The 14,926-nt window shown below is 45.0% G+C and overlaps 1 protein-coding gene across 9 annotated transcripts in view; it reads right to left on the bottom strand.

Annotated features, from left to right (window-relative positions):
• Positions 1-14,926, bottom strand: part of trappc9 (trafficking protein particle complex subunit 9) — a 575,858-nt gene that overhangs the window by 488,920 nt on the left and 72,012 nt on the right. For all 9 annotated transcript variants that reach the window (XM_033019648.1, XM_033019645.1, XM_033019642.1 and 6 more), the window contains one exon: positions 6,680-6,812. In XM_033019648.1, coding sequence (XP_032875539.1) covers positions 6,680-6,812 — 133 coding nt within the window. The remainder of the gene's footprint in view (positions 1-6,679; positions 6,813-14,926) is intronic.

The following is a 14,926-nucleotide window of genomic DNA, read 5'->3' as shown; positions in this document are numbered from 1 at the left end:
TACTTACTTACTGTACTGAGGGATAGCCAAGTCTATCTCTCATTGCTGGCAGCTGATCAAGTCAAGTCAAGAGTTTAGTGTCATGTGTCCCAGATAGGACAATGAAATTCTTGCTTACTGCAGCACAACAGAATATAGTAAGAATAAATACAGAACAGTTCAGTGTGTCTATATAGCATAGACCAAATATATACACATAAATAAACAGATAAAGTGCAATAGGCTGTTATAGTTCAGAGTTTGTTTGATGGCGAGTTTAATAGCCTGATGGCTGTGGGGAAGTGGCTGTTCCTGAACCTGGATGCAACATATTTCAGGCTCCTGTACCTTCTACCTGATGGCAGCGGAGAGATGAGTGTGTTGCCAGGATGGTGTGGGTCCTTGGTTGATGTTGGCAGCCTTTTTGAGGCAGCGACTGCGATAGATCCCTTCGATGGTGGGAGGTCAGAGCCGATAATGGACTGGGCAGTGGTCACAACTTTCTGCATTCTTTTCAGCTCCTGGATGCTCAAGTTGCCGAACCAAGCCATGATGCAACCTGTCAGCATGCTCTCTACTGTGCACATGTAAAGTTTGAGAGAGTCCTCTTTGACATACCGACTCTCCGTAATCCTCTCAGGAAGTAGAGGCGCTGATGTGCTTTCTTTATAATCTCACCTGCTGAAGTCCTGCCTCCCCGTTCTCTGCCCCTACCTCACTAATCTCTTCAACTCCTCATTGTCCCAAGGAATTGTCCCCTCCGCTTTCAAAACTGCTGCTGTCACACCAATCTTAAAGAAACCTGGTCTTGATCCCTCCTCTCTCATTAACTACCGCCCAATCTCAAACCTCCCCTTTCTTTCAAAAACCCTGGAGCGTATCGTTGCGTCGCAACTTCATTCCCACCTCCTTGCATATAACCTACTTGAACCCCTCCAATCTGGCTTTCGACCCCTCCATAGCACAGAAACTGCTCTCCTCAAAGTCCTCAACGACCTCCTCACCTCTGCTGACACTGGTTCCCTCAACATCCCCATCCTCCTCGACCTGAGCGCAGCCTTCGATACAGTGAACCATAACATCCTGCTCACCAGACTCAAAGACCTCGGCATTGAAGGCTCTGCACTCAGCCGGATCCGTTCCTACCTTTCCAACAGATCCCACTTCATCTCTCTCCACAACCACACCTCTGCTACAGCCACAGTCACTCAAGGCGTTCCCCAAGGCTCCGTACTCGGCCCCCTCCTCTTCATCATCTACATCCTCCCCCTTGGTCAGATACTCCGCCACTTCAACCTGGACTTCCACTGTTACGCCGATGACACCCAGATCTACCTCGGCACCAAATCCCCCCCTCTCCCATATCAACTCCTGTTTGTCAGCTATAAAAACCTGGATGCAACATAACTTCCTCAAACTCAACAGCGATAAGACAGAATTCCTCCTCATAGGCTCCAAAGCCACACTCAGCAAAATCAATAACCCCACTCTCACCATCGACGGCACCACTGTCTCCCCATCTCCCCAGGCCCGCAACCTTGGCGTGATCTTTGATTCCACCCTCTCCCTTGAGCCTCACATCCGCCATGTCATTAAAACCTCCTTCTTTCATCTCCGCAACATCGCCAAACTCAGACCCTCTCTCACACCTCCCGCTGCTGAAAGACTCATCCATGCCTTCATCTCCTCCTGACTGGACTATTGCAACTCACTTCTCATTGGCATCAGCTCCACCTACATCAACCGACTCCAACTGGTCCAGAACGCAGCCGCCCGACTCATCACCCACACCAAATCCTGGCATCACATCACTCCAGTCCTCAAAAAACTTCACTGGCTTCCCATCTCCCACCGGATCACCTACAAAATCCTTATCCTCACCTACAAAGCCCTCCACCATCTGCCCCCCCCATATCTCACTGACCTCCTCTCCCCCTACCAACCCTCACGGTCCCTCAGATCCACATCAGCCGGTCTCCTCTCCATCCACAAGTCCAACCTCCACAGTTTTGGGGACAGAGCCTTCTCCAGGGCAGCTCCCAGGCTCTGGAACTCCCTCCCCCAACTGATCCGCAATTCCGTGTCCCTCACCATTTTCCAGTCCCGCCTCAAGACCCATCTCTTCACCTCTGCCTATCCTTAGCCCCACGTCCCCCTCCCTTTTCATCTGTGCATTAATTGCCTCATATTGTGTTTTGAATTGTATTCTGTCTTTACTTTGTGTACTAGTCATGTCTCTACTATTTATTTCATTCCCCTTACATGTTTTTCCTCTACCTGCTAAATTTTTGTAAGGTGTCCTTGAGGCTCTTGAAAGGCGCCTATAAATAAAATGTATTATTATTATTATTATTATTATTATAATAATCGCATCTGTGTGATGGGACCAGGAAAGATCTTCGGAAATATGCACGCCCATGAATTTGAAGTTCTTGACCCTTTCCACCATCATCCCCTTGATATAAACAGGATTGTGGGTCCCTAACCCAGCCCTTCCAAAGTCCACAATCAGTTCCTTGGTTTTGCTGGTGTTGAGAGCCAGGTTATTGTGCTGGCACCATTTGGTCAATCGGCTGATCTCACTTCTATACTCTGACTCGTCACCATCAGTGATTCGTCCCACAACAGTGGTGTCGTCGGCGAATTTGATGATGGAGTTTATCTGAATGGTGGCCGATTAGGAAAAGGGGAGATGCAACGAGACCTGGGTGTCATGGTACACCAGTCATTGAAAGTAGGAATGGAGGTGCAGCAGGCAGTGAAGAAAGCAAATGGTATGTTAGCATTCATAGCAAAAGGATTTGAGTATAAGAGCAGGGAGGTTCTACTGCAGTTGTACAGGGTCTTGGTGAGACCACACCTGGAGTATTGCGTACAGTTTTGGTCTCCCAATCTGAGAAAAGACATTCTTGCCATAGAGGGAGTACAGAGAAGGTTCACCAGACTGATTCCTGGGATGGCAGGACTTTCGTATGAAGAAAGACTGGATAGACTCGGCTTGTACACTCTAGAATTCAGAAGATTGAGGGGGGATCTGATAGAAACTTACAAAATTCTTAAGGGGTTGGACAGGCTAGATGCAGGAAGATTATTCCCGAGGTTGGGGAAGTCCAGAACTAGGGGTCACAGTTTAAGGATAAGAGGGAAGTCTTTTAGGACCGAGAACAGAAAATCATTTTTTATACAGAGAGTGGTGAATCTGTGGAATTCTCTGCCACAGAAGGTAGTTGAGGCCAGTTCATTGGCTATATTTAAGAGGGAGTTAGATGTGGCCCTTGTGGCTAAAGGGATCAGGGGGTATGGAGAGAAGGCAGGGATGGGATACTGAGTTGGATGATCAGCCATGATCATATCGAATGGCGGTGCAGGCTTGAAGGGCCGAATGGCCTACTCCTGCACCTATTTTCTATGTTTCTATGTTTGCACTATGTCCGGCTACGCAGTCATGAGTACAGTCAATAAAGCAGGGGGCTGAGCACGCAGCCTTGAGGTGCTCCCATGCTGATTGTTATCCAGGATGACACATTTCCATCAATATGGACAGACCATGGTCTGTGAATGAGGAAATCGAGGACCCAATTGCAGAGGGATGCGCAGAGAATCAGATCTGAGAGCTTGGTAACCAGCTTGGAGGGGATGATGGTATTAAATGCCGAGCTGTAGTCAAGGAATAACATCTTGACATATGAGTTTTTGTTGTCCAAGCGGTCCAGAGCGGAGTGGAGAACCAGTGAGACCGCATCCAGCGTTGATCTGTTGTGGCATTAAGCGAACTGCAGTGGGTCGAGGTTCTTGTCGAGGTAGGAGTTGATATGCGCCATAATCAACCTCTCAAAGCACTTCATCACCACAGACGTTAGTGCCACTGGTTGACAGTCATTGAGGCACGTCACCTTACTCTTCTTGGGCATGGCGGGACAGGATGGCGGGACAGGATCAAGGGCTTGGTTTAGTCCAGGGGTCGGCAACATCGCCTGCGTGTCCCAGGACTGCCTGCAGTTCCCAGATCCCTCCAGTCCCCGGGACTGGCTACAGTTCCCAGGTCCCTCGGGTCCCCGGGACTAGCTGCAGTTCCCAGGTTGCCTGCCCCAGTACTGGCTGTAACGCCCAGGTCGCCTGCTCTAGGACTAGTCGAGAGAGAGAGAAAGAGAGAGAGAGACTGGGATGCTGAGGTGACTCCCCATCCGCAAACTTGGAGATGTCGCATTCCTGCCACTGCTTCCGTGATGGAAGACGAAGTGTGATGCTGACAAATGATTTACAATGATTGTTAGCAAATCTAACTCCTCGTTCCACATTTGTGAACTGAAATTAAAACAGCTATTAAAACTCCAGATCTATTCAGATATATTCATCAAAATAAATTTTACATCATGGGAAACATAATCAAATACGCCTACAGGCTTATGCACAAACTTTTATCCGAAAGCCTTGGGACCAGACACTTTTCGTAATTCGGAATTTTTCGGCTTTCGGAATGGAAGGTTTTTAGCGTAGATTTTAACGGCTGGCTCAGTGGGAGAGTGCTCGGCTCATATCCGCAAGGTCGCGAGTTTGCGCCTTGATCCCGGCAGTTACTCGATCACGAGTTTGAGTCTTCAATGTAGTTTTTTCTTGCAGAATAGGAGAGAATAGGGAGGGTTAGGCTGGGATCATTCACTGCGAGATGATCTTAGTGCGGGAGACAAGTGTAGGAGAGGTGTACTGACTGTGTGGGCAGAACTTTGGAAGTGATTGCCCACCATTCTCAAAAGCCGCTGTGTCTCCCTGTCCCTGGGATAGCAGGGGGCGATCAAACAGCACAATACCCCCCTCCCCCTCCAACTCCAGAGGAATCCGCTCCCCGATGGGCCGCTACGGTGACAAGTGGCAGTTCGCCCACAGCCCGAGCTGCGCCACCCCAAGAACAAGACGTACCTTGCACACCGTCAGCTTCTGCCCCTGCGTGTTCCTCTGGAGTTGGAGCGGGGCTGGGCTGGAGTTGCTGATCTGGGATCTCCGTGCTTGCAGTGGGCCTGGGGGTCGGTGTCCCGATGAGGGGGCGCAGCTCGGGCTGTGGGCGAACTGCCACTTGTCGCCGTAGCGGCCCATCGGGGAGCGGCTTCTGGTGCTCCTGACGTCTCCGGCCACCCCCTGTACAGGAGCTGAGTCTACACTGTACCGCCCTTGCAGGTGAGCAGGAGAGTGGGGTTGTTTGCAGTTGCAGAGGGAGGGGGCAAGGGCGGTACAGTTCCCAGTCTCAGCTCCTGTACAGGGGGGTGGCCGGAGACTTCAGGACCAACAGGAACCCGCTCCCCGATGGGCCGCTACAGCGACAAGTGGGAGTTTGCCCACAGCCCGAGCTGCGCCCCCTCATCCGCAACCCGGGTTCCTCTGGAGTTGGAGCAGGGCTGGGCTAGAGTTGCTGCTGGCTGTGAGTCTCTGGGATCTCCGTGCTTGCAGTCGGTGTCCCGTTGGTCCTGACGTCTCCGGCCACCCCCCTGGACAGGAGCTGAGACTGGGAACTGTACCGCCCTTGCCCCCTCCCTCTGCAACTGCAAACAACCCCACTCTCCTGCTCACCTGCAAGGGCGGTACAGTGTAGTCTCAGCTCCTGTACAGGGGGGTGGCCGGAGACGTCACAGCCCGAGCTGCGCAACCCCAAGAACAAGACGTACCTTGCACACCATCAGCTTCTGTCCCTACGGGGAGCGTGTTCCTCTGGAGTTGGAACGGGCTGGGCTGCTGCTGGCTGTGGGTCTCTGGGATCTCCGTGCTTGCAGTGGGCCTGGGGGTCGGTGTCCCGTTTGTCCTGACGTCTCCGGTGACTGGCACTGACCTGCTGGCATCGCCGACGTGAAGACAGTGCAAAGCCCCCGCGCCGGTGCAATGGGCGGGAAGCTGGAGAGGGGAGGGAAGGGGTCACACACATGGCCGGGAAGCAGAGGTGTGTAGGTGGGGTGAAATTGAAGGGAGCGACAATCTGCTGCTGCCTGCCCGCTGAGTTAAAAAGTTCCCATGCAAGACTCACGATACACTGTGTATCGTGAGTCTATCGTGGGAACTTTTTAACTCAGTAGGGAGGCAGCAGCAGATTGTCAATTATTAACCCTCCCGCGCAATATACCCTCACCTTCTCTTTTATGAATGGGGATTTATTTCCCCTTTCTTCGAGGACCGATCGGAGGTTCCGCTGTCACCTCTGCGGGCCGCCCTCGGTTAACGTCTTCAAGGACCTTTCTTCAAGGACCGAAAAAATGTCCGCTATTCGGAGCTTTTCGTTATTTGGAATTTCGGATAAAAGGTTGTGCACCTGTATATTGAAAAGGTGAATGATGCAGATCTCCATTTCCACCGAAGAAAGAATAAATCATTTTTGTCTTCTCCTTCAATCACTAGAGTACTGAGTGCTCTTCATTGCATGCATGGGTGCAAAATAACATCCATTATTCCTGCAATACACTTATGGTATTTAAAATAATACAACTTATATTTGTGAATCGTATTGGAATAATTTTGCCGTGTAGCTCAGAATTGAAGCAGTACTTGCAAGCTCATATCAGAGCAAACCACACTTAAAAAGTCATATTCTGTGCTTGATGAACATATCTCAAGCCTTGCGTCTTACCTATCAGCTTAATGGTGCTGATCACATGAAGGAGTGTAGAGAAATACATTAAATTGAGGAGATTAACAGCGATTCAGTTTATCAATATCCTACCGTGGCAAAGAGGTCGTAATTTGTAGCCGTGGTAATGCAGGCACTACTTCCACAGTGCAGCCATTAACTTTCACTCCCGACAAATTTTCTAACAAGCAGTCACTGGACACACCAAAAACGGATGTTTGATAACCTGAAAAACACTTGATTTAATCAGTTAAAAATTACAGAGCACATTACCATAAATACTTTGTTACAAATCAAAAGGACCATGCTGTGATATCCAAGATCAAATGTTACTTTTGAAAAGAGGTCTCAGTAGTTATCAGGAAATCGTTTCTAAATTCAATTCTGAAAATATTCAGCTGACTCCATTTATTCCTGTGAAACTTGACATTTAGTAAACTTAGAATAAAATTATTTAGATTTCAAAATTAGCTATTTTTAAGTCTTTTGTTAAAAATAACAAAACATTCAGTTTTGTGTTTGATGCAATTTTTAAAATATTTGTAAGCAGGTATTGTAAATTTTACTTGCATTGAAAAGTTATGAACTTTGATGTGTTTTTGTATGATTAGTGGTCCAAAAGTAAATCTTTTTAAATTACATTTGATTTGGAAATTTGACTAAAATCAACAAATTCTTCAACAGTTGGCTTGAAACTATCAGCTTATATTGGCCCAGCACCGATCCCCGCGATCACCACTGCTCGTAGATTTTCAAATCTAAATAATAACTCTCTACTGCCACACTCTGACTCCTACCATCAAGGCAACTATGTATTCAAATGGCTAGCTCACCATGGATCCCGTGATATAAACTTGCCGACAAGCCTACCATGGAATACCTTGTCAAATGATTTTCCAAATTCCCTTTTGTAATCTTCATACCTTCCATTACATCATTATTCATTTTCCTTAATTCCTCAAAGTCCATGCCCTCAATAGTAAACGCAGATGAGAAAGATTAAATTTAAACCTGACCTATCTCCTCTGGCTCCACTGAGAAATGACCACATTGATCATCTAAGGCCTTCTTCCCTACCTGGTTACTTTTTGCTGCTAATATATTTGTAGCATTTCTTCAGATTCTCCTCTCCCTTATCTGTCAGAACAATCGCATGTCCCACCCCAACTAATTTCCGTCTTAAGTGTCCTCCTGCAACTCAGATTCCTCAAGGGATTTGCTTGATCCCAGTGCCGAGACCTGAAATAGGCTACCTTCACCTTATTTTTCCTGACCAAAGCCTCCAAAATCCCTTGTCTCGCTAATCCTGCCAGCCTTTCTCTTATTCTCAGGAACACACGTTCTATGAATTTTCACTTAAAAAAATTAGCCCCATTTCACCACTTTAAATTGTGGACATGTGCTATCTTTCTCCATAACTATTTATCGATAACTACAAAAACAACTCATTCCAACCAAAATGAAAATTATAGACCTGGAACCCGCATCTAGGAATTGAAATATACTTGAATAAATTTGCCATTTTCACTGTTTACTTTAGTTCACATCCTTATTTTAAGCTTTTAGTACTGAGTCAAGTTACCATGGTACTTAGTCATATAGTGATACAGTGTGGAAACAGGCCCTTTGGCCCAACCTGCCCACACCGGTAGGGTTGCCAATTTTCTCACTCCCAAATAATGGACAAAAGGTCAGAATAAGGGACAAATTCCCAACAGCAATTCGTTGACCGACTCGGCCGTGGCTGGGTGAATGATGAGTTGGCCCGGGTGCTGGTCTGCACACAAAGCCCAGCCAGCGGGCCAGATGAGGAGGTTTGGCCCGGGCGCCGGACTGTGTGCGCGACGTCGCGCGCAAAGTTCGGCACCACATCCAACTCATGAACCGATGATCAGCCATGAGAAGGAGAGGTGGTGGTGTCAGCGGTAAGCGAAGGTCCGAAGGTCGGACAGCTGGCCGGGCTTCCGACCGACGGGGCCACAGGCGAGGTGCTGCCGCTGCACTCCATGTCGGGACGGGTGAGACAGGGCCGAACGCGGCACTCCGACCCGACAGTCCCCTCGACCTGAGTAGTAGCAGTAAAATATGGGACAAGGGCGGTTTTGTATGGGACAAACCAATTTAGCCCAATATACGGGATGTCCCGGCTAATATGGGACAGTTGGCAACCCTACCCACCAGACAACATGTCCCAGCTACACTAGTTCTACCTGTCTTGAGCTTGGTCCATATCCCTCCAAACCTGTCATATCCATATACCTGTCTAACTGTTTCTTAAACTATGGAATAGTCCCAGCCTCAATTACCTCCTCTGGCAACTTGTTCCACACTTCCACCACCCTTTGTGTGAAAAAGTTAACCCTCTGATCCTAGAAGATTCAGCATGTTCACAAGGATTCTGTCAAATTTCTGCAGATGGGTGCTAGAAAGCTGTAATGAATTTTATGGTCCATCTGTAGAAGTTGACAAGAGTTGTTAAAGACACAAGTTGTCAAGAGTTGTCCTATTCCCTTAGTCTTCTGAGGAAGTAATAATAATAATAAATTGAGTAGGTCATTGGTGAGTATATGTCAAGTTTGAACAAGACAAATTGTTGGTGATGACGACTCCTAGGAAATTGAAGTTGACAACCATTTCCACTTCAACACCATTGATTGGGGAATGTACTGCACCATATTTCCTCCAATAGCTAGCTTCTTTGTCTTGCTAACATTGAGGGAGAAGTGTTTGCCTTGACACCATGTTACTAAATTCTCCAAATCATTCCTCCATTTCATCTTGTCATTGTGCTAGATCCAGCCCACTAGTGGTGTCATCTGCAAACTGGTGCATGGAGTTAGAGCAGTACTTGGTCACACAGTCATGAGTGTATTGGGAGAAGAGCAAGGGGGTGAGAACACATCCTTGGAGGGCACCAATGTTGAGAATTATTATGGAGGATTTGTTGTTGCCTATCCTCACTAAATGTGGTCTGCAGGTCAGAAAATCAAAGTCCAATGTTCTAGTCCAAATCAAGGAACCAGTGGTAGAATAAGGTGCTAACTCATAGATCCAGGAGTTTGGAGATTAGTTTAGTCAGGATTATGTAGTTGAAGGCAATGGTCAATCAATAGGAATCTGACACTGTCTTTGTTATCTAGATTTACCAGAGAGAAATGTAGGACAAGGGACATGGTTCCTGCTCTGACAGCAGGCAAACTGAGTGGAAGGCTGTCTGGGAAGTACTTCATGATAGTGGATGTCAGAGTCACTGTACGGTAGTTATCAAGGCCTGTTTCCCTGCTTTACTTTGTCGAGTGCACCCGTTCTGCACTTGTATTTAGTGTGGTATTTTTTTATCATAACCATGTATACTATTTACTGAGCTTTACGTAAATATAAAAGAATTAATTGCACATTGGTGCATATGAAAATAAAATTGTCTGAATGTGATCTGAATATTCAAGTACATGTGCATTATATATACAAGCAAACAGAATACATGGTAAAAAAAAAACCTATAACAATTACAGAAAAGGACACAAGACAGTTGAGCCTTCTAGGAAGAAACAATAGTTCATTAGCCAACTGGCAGCAGGAGCAGAGTAACAACATATTCAAATAAGGAAATTAGACAAGTAGTGGATTTTGAGGATCTAAATTTTTTTGAATAAAGAATGGGATAAGCAGACCAGCTCATGTTTGAAAAGTCATAATCGTAGAGAGCGTATAGAGGATATGTTTTTAGATCAACAAAAGATCAGGTCATATTATATTAAAAGCCCAGATTTAGTTATCAATCTAAAGAGCTGAATATTGTGGATAGTGACAAAAATATAAATATGTTTCATGACAAATAAAATGAAAAATAATATTATTTTGTTTTAATGACTTGTAGTGTTTCATATTCTCAAGGTAGAGTAGTGTTTCATATTCTCAGGTGAATTGTTCAAGCAAAACTATAATGTCATCCCTAGAATTTAGTAGCTTAGAAGAAAACTTGAAATACGTTACCAAGATAATAAGGGAACTCATGCAGTAGAGAAATAAAATGTCTGTTTATGGGACAGTATGGAACAATTGGACTTTTGATAATGATGTCAGGGAATACTTCTACTTTCAAGAGAGCAACATGAATTTAGACCTTCCATAAATAGTAAAATAACCTTGGATCAATTTTTACTTTAATAAAGAAATTGAGGGTTCTTGATAGCTGAAGATATAAAAGGCATAACAATGAAGAATATCTTAACACCCTTTCGGTCGAATCGAGTCCCCATTTTAAGTAAAGGGGAATCATTACTGTGGAGATGATTGTAGTGTTGCAGCTGTTTGAGGTACAGAACTTTGAGATGCTGAGTAAAGATCACTTTCACTGAATTTATATGAAAAAACTCAATGCCAAATTTAATTGTCAATGTGCATTTCTTGACATGCACAACTGACAAAATGTTGCAGAAATAAAAAATACGGTCCATTTTCTAGGAACGCAATTCCCCACAATGTAGATGGGGTATGAATGAGGAAAATGCACAACCAATTATCCCAAATTTATTGGCACTTGCACATGCAAATTCTAATGTAGACAAAATGGTAAAGAAGGTACTTGTTTTCATCATTCAGGCATTCAATCTAAATGTTGCAAGTTATTTAGCAGCAGTATAAAACTTTGGTTTATCCTTTGGTATAAAACATTTGGAGTTTCGTTTGCAATTCTGGTCATTTGATTAGGTGAAGGAAGTGGATGCTTTGTAGAGGATACAGGAGGTTTATCAAAATGTTGCCTGGATTAGAAGATTTTAGTTACAGGTTGGACAACTTTGGAATCTTTTTTCTCGAGTGTCAGAGGAGACCCGATAGAGTATATAAAATCATGAGAAGCATAGATAGGGTACACAGTCAAATTCTTTTTCTCCCAGCCTGGGCCTTGGTTCAATGTCTGAGTGTGCAATTTGTCAGGCCCTCGAGATTTATCCACCTTAATGCACTTTAAAATCACCAATACCTCCTTTTTGGTAATTCATGATCTCAGACATCACAACTCTTATTTCTCCATTCTTTGACTTCCATGATCTTCTGTTAAAGCAGATGAGAAGTATTCATTTAACATCTCTATTTCTTGTGGTTCTGCACAATGACGCCGATGCTGATCCTTAATGGGACCTATTCTTTCCCGAGCCAGTGTTTCACTCTTAATATATTTGTAGAATCTCTTAGGATTTTCTTTAATCTTGCCTGCCAGCTTTATGTCGTATGTCCTTTGAGCCCTCCCGATTCAGTTCTTGCGTGTCCCCCTACATTTCTTATACTCATCCAGTGCTTAACTTGATCCCAATTGCCTGAATCTGACATGTGCCTCATTTTTCCTGACCAGAGCATCATCATCTCTCGTCAACTAGGAGTTCCTAAAGTTGCTCCCCATGCCCTTGTGGAAGGTGAAGGCTATTGTCGGTGCCTGTGAATGAACGTGAACTTAAACCACATGCCCTCGGACACATCCCTAACGTTCCATGATCGGCTCGGGAAGAAGGGCCTAGTGGCATCGGTGCACAGAAGCGGAGGCGACTGGAAACGAACAACAGCGTGTTTTCAGATCATGGTGTTGGCGGGAGCGGCCATAAGCAGCCAGGTGAGCAAGTGGATCGAGTGTGGAAAAAGGAAGCAACAGCATTGTGCTGGGCCAGCCCAATCCCAACTTCATCAATCTAATGTCACCAGAATCCAGGGCCTTAACAAGTCAGGATCTAAGAAATTGCAAGATCATACTTTTCAAAGACTTTACAGTTGACAGATGGCCCTGGAAAGTGGAGACTCTCTGCAGGCTATTGTAGTAGAGGATCTATTGTACTCCTGTTTGGTGTGACATGACTGGATAGTATGTAGAACATGTTTTTCAGTGTATCTGTTTGCGTGACAATAAACTAAACCCTGTACTCTTGCTATCTTTTATTCTCCTAATCGAGCTCTGAAAGTTCCTGCCTAATGCCTCCAAAATCAGTCTTGCCCCATTTTAGGACCTTAGCTTGAGCCAGTCTTATCCTTTTTTATAACTACTTTAAAACGAATAGAATTATGATCACTGGCCCAAAAGTGTTCCCCCACTGACATTTTAAACATTGTCCTATCTCTGCAGATGAGTCAAATAGTACCCCAAGTTGATTTAAGATGCTCTCAAGTAACAAAAGTAAACGCTGACATTTTTGACACCATCCAGTTAAATCTCCTCAGTGCACTCCAGTGCTGGACTCCATGTGGAGTTAAATCTCCTCAGTGCACTCCAGTGCTGGACTCCATGTGGAGTTAAATCTCCTCAGTGCACTCCAGTGCTGGACTCCATGTGGAGTTTTAACAATGGAGTCCTGATATACCTAGATTCCTTTCTATGCTGTTTGAGAATTTGTCCCTATGATTTAACACCAATCAGATTTAGTACTGGATGAGAACACCCATTCCTATGCATATTCATTCTCATCCAGACATGTGGAAAAGGTGAAGTCCAGTGGGGGTTTTTAAGCCTCCATTAATATTTTCATTTAAGATTTTAGTGTGCTTAATTTACAACAATTTAAAAAGTAATGATTAAGCGTACTACACAAAGTTCAGTCATAGTTACTAGGACTTTATGACAATCGATAGGGCGATAGAATAGTGAATATTGATACCATGATTTTATATGAAACCTTGAAGATCCAGGAAAGTTCCAGGGATTAAAGCCATATCATGTTCTTTTGATATACTCTGGTTATACTGAGGTGGAACAAACAAAGTGAACATGTTTATTCCACCCAAGTATATTTAGCATTTTCCAAACATAATCAGAAACTAAGATTACATGACTCAAAGTGACTATAATCTCGAATAGCTGTATAAAGTATTATACGGATACACTCATTAGAGGAGGATTTCCTGTTTGGTGCCTGTCGGCAGCTGGCTTGATCGACAATGGAGTGATATTTATTTAATTCAATGTTCGGGAAGTGGAGGAAGAGATACAACAGGGAACTAAACACTGGCTATCCAAACATCAGTAGGAGGGACACACAATTGCTGGGGAAACTCAGCGGGTGCAGCAGCATCTATGGAGCGAAGGAAATAGGCGACGTTTCGGGCCGAAACCCTTCTTCAGACTGATGGGGGGTGGGGAAAGAAAGAAGGAAATGGGGAGGAGGAGGAGGAGCCCGAGGGCGGGCGGATGGGAGGGTGGGAGGAGACAGCTAGAGGGTTAAGGAAGGGGAGGAGACAGCACGGGCTAGCCAAATTGGGAGAATTCAATGTTGATGCCGTAAGGACGCAAGGACCCCAGACGGAATATGAGGTGCTGTTCCTCCAATTTCCGCTGTTGCTCACTCTGGCAATGGAGGAGACCCAGGACAGAGAGGTCGGATTGGGAATGGGAGGGGGAGTTGAAGTGCTGAGCCACCGGGAGGTCAGGTAGGTTATTGCGGACTGAGCGGAGGTGTTCGGCGAAACGATCGCCCAACCTACGCTTGGTCTCACCGATGTAAATGAGCTGACATCTAGAGCAGCGGATGCAGTAGATTCAGTAGGAGGGAAACTGTTCAGGAGTCTATAATAAAAAGATATGATAACAGGACAGTTTGAAAATATCAATGTGATTAGACAGCAACAACATGAATTGAGGAAATTGTGTTTGGCAAACAGAAATGTTTTGGATGATGTAATTAGTAGAAGAGATAAGGGAGAAGTGATGGACGTGGTGTATTTTTATTTTCAAAGTTCTTTGATAAAGTCCTTATCAAGGAATTCAGCATGCAAAATTAAAGCCCACAGGAATGGTGGGTATATAACTGCATGGATTGAAAATTGGTTCAGATGGGAAACAGTACAAAAACATTTTTTTAATTAGGTGGAAGATTGTAAGGATTGGCGCATCACAAGGATCAGTGTTTGGACCCCAGCTGCGCATATTATAATTTGGATAAAGAAACCAATATTTGTCAGTTGGTTAATGACAGGAAACTGGTGGGATTGTGAAGTGATGCAAAAGGCGTTCAAGGCAATGCAGATAGACCGATTGAATGGGCAAAAAAACATGACAAAGGCAGAAAAACGTGGATAAATATAACACTGGCTCCACAGGTTCCCTCGTCGGCTCTTCCACTTCGATAAGAATAATTGGAAGACCATGTATTATTTAAATAGTGGTAGATTTGGAAATGTTGATATACAAACATACTTGGGTGTCCTTTGTACACCAATAACCAAAGCAAACAGTAGGTGCAGCAAACAGCAAATCTCTTAAAGTTGCACCCAAATCTCTTAAAGTTGAGTCCAAGATGAAAGATATCTCTACAATAATATGAAGCCTTGTTGAGTATACACCTGGAGTATTGTGCTCAG

This window comes from Amblyraja radiata, chromosome 4 (genome assembly GCF_010909765.2).
Source record: "Amblyraja radiata isolate CabotCenter1 chromosome 4, sAmbRad1.1.pri, whole genome shotgun sequence".
In the NCBI taxonomy this organism is placed as follows: domain Eukaryota; kingdom Metazoa; phylum Chordata; class Chondrichthyes; order Rajiformes; family Rajidae; genus Amblyraja; species Amblyraja radiata.
Note: the sequence above shows the minus strand (reverse complement) of the source record. Positions and strands in the feature narration are given on the sequence as shown.